Raw genomic sequence first — 17,107 nt, 5'->3', positions numbered from 1 at the left:
TAGTATTTAAACAATTAAATAAAACAAATGTTTACTTTTATAATTCCTTCCTATGAATTTTTAAGACATTTTTAGTGAGAAATTTTAAACAGGTTTGCCACACACTGAGGATACTCAGGACACTAAAGATAACTCAGAATATTTTGAATTTTATTTTTAAACTGATGATAGTTTTGTAAACTCCGTATAATTTTAGGTTTTTCTAATAATCTCAGGAGAATTTTTTTTCTAGATTTTGAATGAGATTTAGTTTATTTAATTTCAATATTTTGTTATTTTATAACAAAGTCTATTAATGAATTTGATTGATTTTTATTATTGAAACTTAATTATATTCTTAGGATTAAAAACAAAACTCTGGATGACTCAAGACAGTTTAAGTATAACCACAGAGATGTATTTATAATTTTGGTTATGTATATGGTCTTAAATATGTGGTCTCCAAGCACTTAGCTAAACTTACAAGTAGTCTTACCTACTAGTAGCTTACAATGCTAAAGTTACAAATATTGGTCTTACTTAAAGAAACTATTTTCCTAAGTTATGACTAAAACACAATTTGAATTATTGTCAAGTAGTTTATTATAAGTTAATAATTATTTAATCTCAAGAAACAAACTGTATAAATTAGTTAACAAGTAATCTATATTAATACTAGCATGCAATAATACTAGCAGTCTTGACAAAATACTTGTTACAATAAGGGTTGTCAGGCGTTTGAAACTAAGTGTTCTGGCTGCTTGAAAAAGTATAGACTGTCCTTCACTGGACAATGTTTATTTTCCTCAACTTAGTTTATACTTCATAGGCTAAAGCTTAGCTTAATAATGCGTTGATCATTCGCATCTCATTAGTTGTGAATGCTAAACCAGCAGAACAGTATGTAACTAACGCTTATTTAAAAGACAAACACCCGATATATATACTCATTGGAAAGAAATTAAATTCTTCAAATAAACAATTTTGTTTTGGGATTAGTAAATTGTTTTGAGAAAACTTAGAACATGTTAATTTTTATAACTTTTTTTAGTTCTAAAATAATTCTTTCTCAAAACTATAAAATAATGCATGCCTTTGACACATAAGGTCACTAACAACAGTTTTTAGTCACTAAGGTTTTTGACTTAAAGAGTGGCAACCCTGTTTAAAACAGTTGCTCAAAAGTTGTAGAAGGAAATTTTTTTTTATGGTATAGATTTTTTAGTTTGCACCATCTATAAGCAGGGTTGCCACAAAACCTGGAATTCTGTAAAAACCTGAAATTTGACAATTTAGTTCAAAAAACATGAGAACCCTGAAATTTGAGAAATTTTGAAAAAAAAAACTAGAAAAACCTGGAGTTTTAACAATTTTTACACGTTAAGCAAGAAAATTTTGATAGCTATACAAAAATACTTAAATAATGCAAAAAAGTAGCTATACATAAAGTTTGTTTACTTTATTGTTAAATAATATAAATTTCAATCAAAACTCTGAAGTTTTAAATTGATGTTGAACAAATACATAGTAGATGTCCCATAAATAATTTTATTTACTTTTCAAACAAATTCTTAAAAAATACTATAATTTTACATTAACTTAGATTTATTTGTTTAGTTAATATATGATGTTTAAAAAAAATAGTTTGTTAAATTAGAGTAACAGTTTTTCAATTATCTTTCTAAGATATTTAAGTTAAAAAAAATATAACCTTGCATTAATACTTTATTAAACTTATATAATTTTACAGAGAAAGCAAATAAAAGTAAATAATCTGAAACTTATAGTTTTTAAAATCTTTATATGTTTATAAGTATTTCTGTATAAATTAAATACTCTACAATGACCGGAGAGACTGAGTACAGCTTTGCTAGTTCAACAAAAATTCTTACTCCAGATGACAATCAACCAAAAACTGTTGTTTATAAAGTCTATAAGCGTAGATGGTTTTTATTAGCTACATTGATGGTGCTCAACATTTCAAATGCAATGGTAAAAAGTTTAATTTAACATTTTGCTTTCTTCATGAAATTTTTTTATGTATAACTTTGATTTGTTCAGCTATTTAAAAAAGTTAGTGTGGTAAAACAAAAACATTAGAACTAATTTTCTTTTATAAATAACTTATTTATGTAGATCAGGTATTCCCAAACTTTTTTGCAAATGGCCCCCTTCAACAAGATTACTCATAAACTACGATAAAATACACATAAGACCTTTTTTTTTTTTGCTTTTCATCTGCAACTCAAGAACATCTAGTGAAAGTTTCAAGTTATGGTCTCATGGCCCCCCTGTGGCTCCTTTACTGCTCATGGCCCCCCTCTTCCCCCTTTTGGTGCTTGTGGCCCCTTAGGGGCCACTTGGCCCACTTTGGGAAACCCTGATGTAAATGCTAAACTGCAAGAAATATTTGTGATCAGTAAACCATTAAGAAAAATTAAGTTCTAAATTATAATCTCATAGTTTTAATTTTTCTATAATAAAACTTATAAACTAATGATTCGAGACAAAAAGTTTGGTCATTAAGTAGCCTTGATGGTACTAACTTAATAGTAGTATAGCCTTAACAGACTTCAGCTATTTTATTATTTTTTGTTTTTTTAAAATTCTATTAGTTAAAAAAATAAATCATATTTTGTAAACAATATAGTGTAGATGAAATTTATTTTAAGTTTATTTATACTTTTAAGTATTTGTAATTTCTTACAGATTTTTACTTTCTTAAATAAAGACTAAAATATTTAACTTTAAAGATCCATGAATTTATTCTTTCAAGAATTTATTTTACAAACTAAGTTTTGTTCAAAGACCTCGTCAGTGCTTAAATAAATCTAAAAAAGATCTGTGACAGTCATGGAAAATAGCATATAAACAATTAAATTAAATTAAAATCAAATTTTTACTCAAAATTTTTACTTTAGAAACTAAACAAATCAAATTTTAATATTAAGACTGAGTTTAAGGCAAATTTTAATTAAGTTTTAAAATCAATATAACAACAATAATAATAATAATAATGATAGCTGTATGTAGCTTTAAAGATCTATGATAAATTTAAATTAAGTTCTGATTTATTTTTGTATATTAAAATAACTATTACAGATAGTTGTTATTAAAGATATACAATTACAGATATAACAGGCACAGTTATATTAAAAATATTAAAAATTACTAAGAAATTCACAACAACCGTTTTATATACAACTATTAATATAATTAAGCCATAGACGGAGGGTCAACCTTGTTTTTACAAGTTGGTCTAATGTTTAGAGTTTTATCTTTGTTATCATGCAGTTTTTACCAGTTAACAAAATTAAAATTAATTTTAGAGATATAAGCAATAAAAGTTGGTGGGTTCATTAGGTTTCTAATGGAAGGCAAAAAAACTATTTTGTTAAAATCTATCTTCTTATTTATTTTAAAGTAACATTTTCAAATTTTTAATATTATAACTAGTACTAGTAAGTCTATTACTAATATTTTTTTATTTAAAATATTGAAATTTTATTAGTTTTGTAAAAACACAGTAATAAATCTTTTCAGTTTAATATCAATACAAACATCAAACTCAACACTTTGTATATTATTATTTAACAAAACCAATGAATTTCTCTACCTATCATAAATGTTTTTATGAGCAGAATTAATCAATTTTCTGAAATGTATAGAGCTTATTTAAATAAAGATGTGAAAATTAAATAGTTTATTTACAACCATGTATCGGTGGCAAAAAATTGTGACCTTTTCAAGTATAATAAAATAGTAAACTGCACATAACAATGTTGCTTATCTATATGTAATGTTATCTAAAAACTTATTCATGCATGAAAATCTAAACAAAAAACTAAAATGTTAAATATTCCAAAATTCAAGCTTATGAGTGTATAATTAGGTAAAATTAGTATTAATTTATATACGAGCAGAATTTAAAAACAAAGCTCAAGGTTTATATTTATATATATAAAGATAATTTAACAAAATTTATACTTAAAAGATTACTCTTAAAAAAAGATAAATTTAAACTACTATAACAGCATACAGTAACAAGTGTACCAAAATAGCTTTTCATTGTTTCATGATTCCAAATATTTAGGTGTTGTATTTTTGAGTACATTTTGTATTGTTAATCGAATTTTCACTAATGATAATTTTGCAGCACTTATTACTGCTTTTGACATTTTAATATTGCTCCCTGTTGTATAGTTTTCAACACTTCTTAGAATTTACTTGTGATTCTGATCTTGCTGTTTGATATGCTACAAATGACATGCTGTTTTACTTATGTAGATCCTGTAAAAGGAACAACTAAATATGTAAGCAATACAATTTTATTTCTAATTGTCACTTGGTCTTCACCTCAAGACTAATCATTGGTTTTGGTATTAATTTTTCTGGGTTTTATTTCAAAGTAAGCTGCTCTAGTGATTGATTTTGCTGTATTGGCCATTAAGTAGGTTTTGTTATAACATATGGAACCTTAAAACAATATGCAATTTCTCAGCTCCATAAGGCTGATTATCTGACAGGTTCATTTATGAAACTTAACTACTTTATCAAGAAGAGTCTCTTGATATTAAATCCTACTAAAAACAAATCCACCTTTTTTATGTAAATTTTTCATTTTTGATATTACAAAACTTCCAGCATTCAAAATGTTTTAAACTTGTTAAGGAATATTTCCTAAAATTTTTAGGTCAACTGTTCATAAAAAAGAAGAGGAGGACTTTTAGAGAATTTTAAATTGTCCTAGAAATTGACAATGAAAAAATTGCCTTCCATTAGTTTGTAGAGACAAAATACTATATTTTGAAAATTAATCAATTTTTCTTCTATAAAAACAGAGTTCATATTTTAAGCTTTCATATAAGACCCAAGGTTAACTTTTGTAAATAATGTACTTGCCCCCTATGGCCCAAAGTATGTATTAGTTCATACAATTTTTAACTGTAATTAAGAATTAATAGATTTACTTTGATGTTCAAATATTTTTACTCCAAAAAAAAAAATAGAGGTAGTCTCCAAATTTTATTAACAATATTATTATATCCTTTTTGTAACAGAGAAAAATTGTTGCTTTGGTTAATTAATGTTATTGTTACATGTTAGCTAAAGTTGAATAAGTGTTACTGCATTTTTAAAACAGGCATGGTTGACTTTTGGACCAATTGCGTACAAAACTGCAAGTTTTTACAATGTTACACTTGACACTGTAAATTGGCTATCTGTAGTTTTTATGGTGACGGGAATACCTTGTGGCATTGTAGCTACATGGCTTCTTGATACACTTGGACTTAAAATATCTATTATACTTGGAGCATGGTTGAACTGTGCTGGCTGTGTTATTAGAATAGTAACTGCTATTGATGGTATTTCAGAAAGCTCTCGTGTTCCTGTTTTGTTTGTCGGGCAAACTCTTGCAGCACTGGCTCAGCCCTTTGTGCTGTTTGCTCCAACCAAGCTGGCTGCTCTTTGGTTTCCAGAAGAACAAAGAGCAATATCCAACACATTAGCTACTATTTGTAAGTCTGAAAACTTGTAATTTAAATTAAGTTAATGATAAATAAGTATTAACTTATTAAATATAAATTGATAAAAAATTAATATAATTGAAATTTTAGTATCATTTTGTATAACTTAAAATTAATATTTGTAAGTACTTAAGATCTGTTATTAACAAACGATTAAACCAAATTTTTTGAACAGTTATTTGTAAGTACTATATGTAAGGTTTCTATAACTAAATAGTTTTTTTTTAGTATATTATTTTAGTTTCAGTTTAAATTTTTGTACGCTTTAAGAACATTTATGATAAATCTTTTTTACTTAACATAATGTTATAATTATTTATATTCAAATAGTTTGAACTTTTGAAAACATAACATTATAACAGAATTCTTAATGAGAAAGTATTCAATGAAAGGTTTTAAAACAAAAAAAAGTATGTTTCTTATAAAAATAAATTTATAGCAAATCCACTTGGAATTATGCTTTCTGGAATTTTGTCACCTATATTGCTTCCATCTGCTGACAAAATGCTTTTCTTGGTAGTTTTAGTTATATAGAAGTTTAAATAAGATATCAATATTATTATATTCTATTTAAAAAATAAATTTTATACATTCAAAATCTTTCAAAAGGTTAACATAGTTCAATAGTAATACAGTATAAAACTTAATAATTATATCAAAACATACTGAATAAAATTTAAATTTTAGTTAGGAATGCAAGCGATACCTGCAGGTGTTGCAGTTTTGATGGCAACATTCGGCTGGTGGAGTAGCAAGCCTGCTACCCCTCCCTCTTCTAGTGCACAGCAAGAATCCCAGCCGTTTGTAATGGGTTTAAAACAATTGGTTCGCAACAAGCCTTACCTCATACTTTCACTAACTGTCGGAGCAGGCATTTCTTTATTTAGCGTAGCAACTACTCTTCTCTCTCAGTTTTTGTGCCCATGGGGTTATGATGATGTAAGTTTTTGAAGTCTGTTTTCTGTCTAATCAGTTACATTTCAATTATGTTAGATTATTGTTAGAAAATTTTAAGGTTGCAGTTTCAGTTTTTGATTTTAACTTGATTCATTTTAGTTTACATTCGGTCGTTTCTCTTAAAAAATACCACATGACTTAGTAATTAATAACTTAAACATACCAGAATATAAAAGCCAAGATATATTGTGTACTTTATTTTACTTTTGATAGTTTTTGGTTAATAAGACATTTGCTTGTCTCTAAAAAAGATATAGTATACAAATTCAAAGTTTAATTCAAAAGTTGAACATTTAGTTTTAGAAAAGTTATGCATCATTTTTATATATAAACTTGCTAATAGTTATAATGCTTATATTAATAGTTAATGTTTATGAACGGCATTTATCTCTAAAAAATATCTAAAAATATTGTATTTAATTTTATATAGTTAATTAGGTATAATAAATAGTTATGAAAAAATTCATAAAAAATAAGTTGGTCTTTGATTTAGAACTATTACAGATTTTTAAATTGAAATATTAAATCTTTGTACATTAGCTCTCAATCTTTTCAAAACAGTAAAAAGTAAATCTTAAAAAAAATCTACACTAGATCATAACAAATGTGTTTATCTTACAAAAAAATCTTCGTAGTTTAATTCTAATTTTCGACTGATAATGTGCTTAAACATATTAAGGATCAACAAATAGTAGAGTTTAAAATGAAAAGTTATACTATATTTCTAAAAAATACAAATTATTTTTATATATACATATGAATCAATAGAATTTTTCTGGACCCATTTGTGTAAGTGTATTGGTCGGAAGTGGATTTGTTGGCTCAGCAATTGCAGGTGTTGTTGTTGACAAAACAAAACTTTTTACGCCTATCACGAAGTTCTGTTTTACGATTGGTGTAGCTTCTATTGTCGGCTTTTCAATAGTTAGTTGTTGATTAGTTGATTTCAACTTAAAATTGATTAATATAGTAATGAAAAAGTTTAAGAAACTTAATTAACTAGCATTTTTTAGCAGTTATATAATAAGATTTATTCAATTAATGTATTATAAGCAATTTAAAAGCTAGATGAAGAGTATGATTAAGTTTTAACGTTACAACTTAAGGTAAAGTATTACTATGAGTTTAAAAGCTAATTTTGTAAGTTGTTATTTTATTTGTACAACATCAGCTTAAAAAAATTGTTTAGCTTTATAAAAACAGACACAACTTCAAAAACTTGTTAGCTTTTTACTGTAAGTCGTTTATGTTTTTTATTAGTATTTTTCGTGGTAAAATTGCTTTCTAAAGATAATCAAAGCTTAACTTTATTTGTTCTATTTTGTTTATTTGTATACAAACATACATATAAACTTAGCTTTTTTATTAGAAATTCTGAAAAAAAGTTTTTTTACCATCTTTAAGTATTTTTATTTAAAGTATCATTTATTTAAATAGTTGTAATTTTTTTAAATTTATTAATATATTTTATAGAGAAAACTGTTATAGAAATTAAAGAATGTAGCAAAATATCTATATGAAAGTATTTGTGCACAACTACACTTATAGTAATTATTAAACAATGAAAAATTATTATTATAAATACGCTTAATAATACTTAATAAACATAACTGTAATCATATTTGGATGTGCTGTATAAATAATTAAACTGCTTAATTAAAACTGAGTTATTTAAATTAAGTTATAATTAAACGATTTTATCATACAAAAAATTGTTAAATAGGGTACTTTTTTTTAATCTACCACTTTTAACTAGAGGTAGTACTTAAATAATCACTTCTTGTGTTTAACCAACAGGTTCATCATTACCCACAACAACGAATTTGGGTAGCTTTGACACTGGGAGTGTTTGGATTTTTCGGCATACCGGTTTACCCGATAGGCAATGAGTTAGCAGTAGAAGCAACTTACCCGGTTGGAGAGGCTACTAGTACTGGTGTCATATTCATGCTTGGGTTTGTTTATATTTTCTTAAGCTTGAGCAAGTGTAATTGGCAGATTCGTACTATTAAAACTCATTAGTTTTTTTTTTGCGCAAATGACTTGATTTACATAAAAATTTCAGATTTATATTATTCCTCTTATATTTTTTTGTAAAACAAATTGAACAAGTTCTTTAAAAATTACAACTTTTGCATTTATGTAACATAAACATGTTTTTTATCATACAAAAAATTAATCTTCTAATTTGGAAAAAAACAATAGTCAAAGATTTCTACTTTTATAAGGAGAATAAATACAATTTAATTTTTTCAAAATTTTATCATGCAAACAGTGTTTTGCTCATTGAGCTCACCATTGCTTAACTAAAATTCTAAAAGAATTATTGAAAGTCATTGAAAATAGGTGTTACTTAAGAGATAAGTTGTGATAGTTAGTTAGATATAACCAATGTCCTAACTTAAATCCAAATTCAATGACTTTCAAATCTTTTTCAGAATTTTAGTTTAAGCGCTGATGAGCTCATTTAGCAAAACACTGTTGGCGTAAAAAAAATGTCATACTTAAAATTAAATAAAACTCTTTAATGAAAATGGTTAGGTATAAATATTAAAAATTTTGAGGATTAAAATAGAACGTTAAAAAAAAAACTAACATTTTTATCTTTGTTATTGCAGTCATTAAGTTTTATTTTTCATTTAAGTACTGTTTAGTTCATACATTTTTAGTATGATAAAACAATTTTTGAATATGTTTTCTTATTATTAAGGCTCAAGTAAGTAATTAACATATTTTTTTTACAACCTTTAAAGTATTTATTTAAATATAGTTTAGGATCAAAAAGTTTATCATTAAAAAAATAACTTATTTTAGATAAAATTGTAAAAAAATAGCTTTTATTTGTATAAAACATAGTTAAAGTTTTATTCAAAGCGCTAACATATTTATTCTTACTCCGGTGTAAGTAAACTTATAACTTATTGTAACTTTTCGCCCTAAGATTTAGTTTACTTTTGCGTGTTTACTTATGCAGAAAATTTTAACAAGCAATTTTATGTAATATTTATGAAAACCGTTCATAGAATTACGTTAGCTCATACATTAATAATAGAACTAGTCATATTTTACCATGACATACACATTGAATCTAGCATTTGAAATTATTTTCAAATTTTCAATGATCTATAGTATCAGAGATGTAGTGAAATTTGATTTTCAAAATAGTCGTAAAATTTAACCACATGTTTTAAGTATGAAGTATTTTAACGTAGAGATTTTTATATGCAGTAGTAGTGTTTTTTATTAAGACATTTTATGTGTATGTTTGTTTTTATAACATATAATAACGCTTTTTAGATTTAGTTTGTAGATATTTTAGGGCTACTTTACTTTGTTAATCAAATCTTAAAAAAAAACTAATTCCTAAACCTTCGTAAATACAACGTTTAAAATACTTAAAGAAGTACACGATCTAAGTAAAAAAGATTTTAAAACAAATTTTAGAACAAAAATTTATTTACTATTAATTTTTTTAAGATAGCATATTAAAAAATTTATGACCTCAGTTTTTGAGATAAGTTATCTAGCATAGTATGCTTGGACACAACTAGTAATTTATTTAAACATTGGTATATAAACCTAATCACTATATACAAAAACAAACCGTTGTGAAGTAAGTTTAAATTGTTTTTTATTTAGTCTTAATAAAAACTTTAGAGTCTGAGATGTTTAACTAAGTTAAAAAATTTAAATGAAAATATTTTACAAACAAATAAGATAGTTAAAATTATATATAAAAGTAAAGAATATGGTATTAGTACTTAGTATGTAACGAAATTTGTTTACGACGTACAGTATCCGTATGAAAGTAAAAAATATATATATACAAGTATTTAACGTTTTTCGTGTGATAATTCTTTCAATAGTTTATATAGTAGACTAGCTCTTCTTTCACTTTTATCAAATAAAATATAAACATAAGTCAAAACTTACACACGTTAAATAAAAAGTTTGTAAGCATTCTTACTTATTTAAAATAATCAATTTTAAATTAGACGTATTTGTGTTGTGTTTTATTAAGAGCCTCTCTTTTTTGTAATTACTGAACAAAAAAAAGTATATGTATATTGTATATGCATAAATATATAGTTATTTTTATTAAACGAAAAACAACAATTGTCGATGTTTCTCACAATTGTTTTAGTTTTATTTATATCAAAGCAAAATAAAATTTGTTTAGGGAAGAACTTTTTACAAACTTTTGAAAACACACATTATAGTTATGAAGTATTAAACAAGTTAGTTTAAATTAGTCTGTTTAAAAAATAATGTTTTACAAGTTTTAATTGTTTATCAACTTGTACAATGATTTTTAAAATCGACACTTGCGTCTTGTTGCGTCAAAACATTAAAAATTAATTAGTTTTTGTTTAAAATAGCTATTAAGCTCTGAAAAATTTAAGTTGCATAGAAGCACTTTGTCACTAGTTAATTAAAAATAATTGTATACATTTTAGTATACAGTTTTCTGTTGAAAACTTTCTAGTACAGGTGAGCTAGGCCAAAGTTGCGAGTAACAGTTTTCAGGAAATGTCTGCCGATTTTTGTCTCTACTTACATAAAATGGTGGCGTGAAGTGTAGGTTGTTGCTTCCTGGTAGTGTTCTTTCGCTCTATCAAAGAAGTTTTATTCTTAGATATAGTTGTAAATATTTTTAGGTATTTGATCGACAACATACCGAGGGTTGTTTAATTATACATTGACATATTTAGATTAAAAGTTTGGTTCCCTGTTTTGTACATAAATGTCGTTGCAAAGTTCTAGCTCTACTACATTCAAAAAATCTGTTTTTACAAGGTTAAAATCTATAGTTATATTAATTCAAGTCTTTTGAACACCATTACAAAAGCCTCTCAATAAGTAAACCTGACTTACTTTCTATGATCGCTACGCCATCGTCTCTACAAAATTCAAATATGTTCCGCTCAAAGTTCCATTTAATTTTTGACAATTTATTTCCATTATATTTTTAATTTCTTATATCGTTATGTTATAAACGTTTCACTTAGTTTTAAAATTTCCACATGTAGATTCAATATAGACTCAATAATATTTAAAAAAGTACTCAATTAAGTTTGTTCTTTAAAAAATGAAATTTATGTTTTATGGAGCCTTTATAGAAATTTATTATATGCATTGAGTTTTAAGTATGTTAATAAAATAATATTATAACAAGTACAATTAAACAGAAATTATAGTTTAAGATACTAAATGTATTAAAAACAATAACAAATGTTACAGGCAACTACAAGGAATAATACTAGTTTTAGTTTTGCAAATACTTGGGGTTGAACTAAAAAAAGAAGATGCTCCTTTAGAAGTTTGTAACGAAAATGGTGATTCAAGTGTAACTGTGCTGGACATGACAAGTTAGTATGATTTTTGTGCGCTTAAAAGTTTTTTCTAATTAATAAATAAAATACATACACACAAGCGCTGTTTAACTTTTACAAACCAGAATATAAGCAAGTGTATTTAAAGTTGAGTATTCAGAAATTCAAGCTAAACGAATGATTGATAGAATGAGTTTCTTAAGAAAATTAATATGATATGTTCATACACACATTGTTCTAAAAATGTTTTTTACTCTACAAACTTTTATAAATCATTTTTTAAACAAAAACTTTTTAAAATTTATTTATTAAAATTTAGGTTGAAAAATATGTATATTTAAAGGATTAAAAAAATTTAGTTCATCAGTTATTAAATTTTAACTTCAAATGTGAATATAATCAAAATTTTGAGAAACTCTATTTTATTGTAACATAGTCGTAGTAATTTTGATCGTAGTCAAACATAAACTTTTAGTTCAATACAATTTTTTTTGTTCTTATTATTACAATTGAAAAAATAAAGTTAAAGAAAATTTAAAAAAGTTAGGTATTAACATTAGTTAATTAAGTTTATTTCCCAAGTTTTTGTATTTTTTTTAAAGTTTTTTTTACCTTTATAGAGATAATAGTTGAAAATATTTTTTTGTTTATATGAAAAGTAATGCAAAGTCAACAATCAGATTCTGCATACTTTATGATGGGTTATGCATGTCTTGTGTGGTTGATATACTTAGTCTTTTTCAAAACTGAATACCGGAGGATAAATGCTGAAAACCAACTGTCTAGTAGCTCAAGCAGCAATGATACACAATCAACACCTGGTATAAAAGTGGAAGACTAATTTACAGAATTTATTTTATTAAACGATATGCAATTTGTATTTTAATTATCTAAAAAAAATCTGACCTCAAACTTGCTAATTGCTTTGTTTTAGTATTTACAAGAAAGCAAATTTTCTTCAACTTTTATTGAACTTTTTTAATTTTTATAATGAAGCAAAAACATTCTTTATCCTTGAACAAGGAAATTTTTATTTTGTTTATTTTTAAATATTTCTTCAAAAATCAAAGTATTTACGTTAATAAAATTCAATACTTTTTACTTAAACGCTCATCAAAGTTTTATGATGTTTGTTTTAAGTTAATGTTTGATGTTTAATCAAAGTCTACCAATTAGTTGCATTATTTTTACTGTAAGTTGTTTTTATTTTGTGGTAATGTAATAAACATGTATTTCCCTAAGTTTAAAATTATGCTTGCATTACAGATACATAAACTTTATTTGTTAGTTTTATTTACACTTTTCACTATAATTTATTTATTATTTTTGTTAATTTTTACTTTAAGTAGTTTAACTTAATTAATTTATTTCTATCAATAGAAAACTTTTTCATGATAAGTGTTTAATACTAAAACTACTAAACTTATATTTTTCTATTTTTAATACTAGCATTTTAAACCAATATACAAAAATAAGTCAGATACTAAATAATGATAAAATAGTTATAAGTTAATAATATACTTTATCGTGTAGCAACTTTTCTTATTGGTAGAATTTAAGTTTTAATTAAAGTATATTGTTAAAAAAAAGTTCATCAAAACTTCGTAAAGTATAAACATATTTTTGCATTTAGAATAAGTTTTTAACAAACTGGTTATTTTTACTTGAGCCTAACTTAGTTTTATAAAAGTTATTTAAAGCTTTAGTAAAAAAATATTGTTTTTGAAACTTGCATTTAAGATATAAATAATTTAAAATAACTGTATCTTTGGAACCAAAAAATAGCAATAGTTTTGAGCACTAATATTTTCTAATGAAATATGTGATTTCCGGATACCTAAAAAAAATTTAATTTTGGGACAATTTATTGAAAGTTTAGTTTTTCTTGAACTCAAATTTGTAAAAAACTATTTTGTATGTATTATTATCTACGTTTAAAAGCAATGACTGTATTATTGAGAATAAAGGTAGCAGAAAAAAAGACAATTTGTATAACCTGTGTGAATTTAAAGTCTTGTATTAAACTAGAAAACTGAGAAAAATTTTAAAATTAAAAATACAGCTAAATTAAAAAGATCTTATAAAATTTAGAGTAAGATTAAAAAACTATATATTTTAGTAATAAAGTATTATAATAACATCGATTCTAAGTATCACTGCAGTTTTTTTAAAGCATTTTTTTACTGTAGGCAAAATAAAAACTTTAGTGAATCTAATCTTTGTATGACTTGTAATGTTTATTTGACTAATTTGTTTACTTTCTAATTTGGAAGTTAGTAATTACTAGTTTTATTAGATATATAAAAAAAAATAATGTTTTTACTTGAAAACTTTGAAGAACATATAATACTTAGAAACGATTTTTTTTAGTTTTGAAACCAACATATTAGTTCAAAAATAGTCTTAACACTTAGGATATCTTTAAAAAAAAGTTTTAAAATACATCATATATCAGTCACATATGTTAGTTAAAAACGTGCAAATTTATCTTTTACAACTTAATTCTGGACATTATAATCAATCAACTTAACTTGATAAAGTCTATGCTAGAAGTAAATAATGCTTTGTAAGAATACTAAATGATATTAAGTTAGATCCTTTTCTACAGAGTCTTGAGATAAAAAAAATTACCTTTACTCTTTATGGTTTGAAAAACCCGTCTTAACTCTTGAAACAAAACACGTGGAAAAGGGTCTTTTGTTTTATTAAAACACTTTCAATTCTCCTTTTTCAAACATTTTTTGTTTTTAGTAAAACGAAAGATCTCTCTAGTTTTTTAGCTTAGGTTTGAGTAAATATTTTATATAGTTTTTTTAGTTTAAAATATATCCACAAAAAAAAAACTCTTTAAATGATAAAGCCGTTCGATTCTTTTGTAACAAAAAAGTTACTACCGACTCACCTTTCATTGTATACTTATAACAAACAAATAGTTACTTATAACAAACATCTGTAGTATAAAAAACATATATATTTGAAATTTCTTTAAGTAACTAAAAAGTCTTAGATAAAAAAACTAACACTTAAACTAAAGGTTTTATCTTAAAACACACAAAAAAAAAAGTTATATAAGTAGAGTGTTTAAAAATTTTTGTTTAAAAAAAACTTATATTTTTTTGAAAGTTTAACCCTTGAATGTTTAAACTGTTGCGAAAAAAAGTTAGTTTATAAACTATAACTCAATTTACGCCAATATACTGTAAAATACCTTAATATATTTACAGTATCATTTAGATTTTTAAGTATGAACGATATATCTACGATCAGGGGTAGGTGTCAAATATGCACAAAGGGACACTTTTGCACGAAGACGATTATGTACGAAGGCAATTTTGCTCAAGGGAATGATTTTACACGAAAACAATTTTGTGCGAAGGGTCAATTTTGCATGAAGACACTTTTACACGGGTTAGTTTTTTTTCACTATCACTCTTACCACTAACCTTCATCCTTGGTCAGTAACATTTTTTCAATGATAATTTTTTTATATTTTTTATCTTTTTTTAATTATTACTGTTATCGCTAACCCTTACCTTTTGTCGGTATTTTTAATTCTTATCATTTTTTTACTAACACTGTTACCTCTAACCATAACCCTCGGTCGGTTAATTTTAAAATTATTTTGTTTAATGTTTTTTTTTTTTTTTTGTTATTTTATTTTACTTTTATTTTTACTCTTGTGCAAACACCATCCTTCGTGCAAAAGTGTCTCTTCGTGCATATTTGACCTGTCCCCACGATCAGATATATACAGTTTTATTTATTTACTAATTTGTATTAAAAAAATAGTTTGCATTTGTTTATGTATTTTAGTTGATAAGATAGGCCATATTTATGCCAAATACTTTTTTATACTTGATAAATTCAAAAAATAACAAAAGACCCATTAAATTTTTAAAAAACTCGTAAATTATTTCTAGTAAAAATGTTAAACCAAAGTTTTGCAACAAAAAAGTAATTTAAGACCGCTCATGTTTCTGTCGATAAATTTTACTACATCTTATCAAATATTTATCAAATATAAAATCCAACTTTTAAATAACTCGCATTTTACAAATTCTATTACATATTATAAAACGCGAGTTATTTAAAAGTTGGATTTTATACGATAGAAAGCATTTACTAATCCAATAAAATAAAAAGTTTATACGTTTTTTTTATTTTTGAAGCTTTCAAACATTATTTTATTACTTTTGAAATATAATGTAAATAAAAAATGTTAAGTAAATTAATGTGCAGCTTTAAATCTTGATTGATTTTGATTTATGTAATAGTTTATCATAAAAAGTAAATAAAATAATGAATAAATTTAATTTCAACTTTAGTAGTTACTTTATTATAAATAAACAAGGTATTTACGGAAAATATTTAAATAAAACTCTGCAAGAATCAAAATAGTCATAATAACGTTCCAAAAATAAACATAAAAACTAAATTTCTTGAAATAGGTGCTCAACTAAAAATTTACTTAGCTATTTATTCTATAGTTTATCTTAATATAACTGTTTTATTAAACTATATTAAATAATAACCCTCTTTAATTATTCCTTGTAACTAACTACGACTAAGATTAATTATTTTTGGATAAATATTTCTTTTAGGCTAAATAGATCTTTTTTATTATTACGTCGTATTATTTTAAGTTGGTTGTTTAAGTTCGGGAAGTTTTGGCAATGGTTAGACTTTTGAATGTGATTATACGCGATGGTATTTTTGTTTCTAAACTTGTGTTAAACACTATTAAATATTTTTTTTGTAGTTCCGATATAGGAGATGTTGCTGTTCTCTGGACATTTATGTTTATAAGTAACATTTGAGTTATAAAGCTTTTATAGATCAAGTTTCTCTTAGGCTTTAGTACTTATTTAACTTTGTACTAGTAAAGATTGGCTTGTTACGAATATTTCAGTTTTATAATTCTATGTTTTCAATGATTTTTAATTGTTTTAAACACATTGACAATTGTGCATATTGTAAATTTCATAAAACAATTTACAACATTTTTGAAATTCTTAAAAATTGTAATTCTTATAAGAATTTATTATCTTTAGAAGCTTTACTAATTAAAAAACTTCAACTAATTTAAATAATCAGCTTGGTCCTGGTAAAGGATCAAGAGCAACTATTAACTTATCTATGTAATCCTTTTTGTTATGATTAGCTTTTTGTTTAAACAACTTAGTTTGAGTTAACTTTTTTTGGTGATTATTACTAATGTATTTTTATAAAGTATTTAGTTTTACTCTGATTATGTTGTTTTTATTAGTTAGTAAGTATTTAATTTGTTTTTAGGTAATATGTTAGTTCCAA

General features: G+C 24.5%; 1 protein-coding gene across 1 annotated transcript; it reads left to right on the top strand.

The window, feature by feature from the left end:
- The first annotated feature begins 1,734 nt into the window (after positions 1 to 1,734).
- On the top strand, positions 1,735 to 13,038 carry LOC145831208 (solute carrier family 49 member A3-like). Its single transcript, XM_082938348.1, has 8 exons — positions 1,735 to 1,971; positions 5,123 to 5,498; positions 5,947 to 6,023; positions 6,195 to 6,446; positions 7,233 to 7,388; positions 8,262 to 8,419; positions 11,706 to 11,833; positions 12,478 to 13,038. Exons 1-8 carry the CDS (start codon positions 1,822 to 1,824, stop codon positions 12,636 to 12,638), a joined length of 1,458 nt encoding a protein of 485 aa, XP_082794474.1. The 5' UTR covers positions 1,735 to 1,821; the 3' UTR covers positions 12,639 to 13,038.
- Positions 13,039 to 17,107: the final 4,069 nt, after the last annotated feature.

This window comes from Thalia democratica, chromosome 3, assembly GCF_965202585.1.
Source record: "Thalia democratica chromosome 3, ktThaDemo2.hap1.1, whole genome shotgun sequence".
Lineage (NCBI taxonomy): Eukaryota > Metazoa > Chordata > Thaliacea > Salpida > Salpidae > Thalia > Thalia democratica.
Note: the sequence above shows the minus strand (reverse complement) of the source record. Positions and strands in the feature narration are given on the sequence as shown.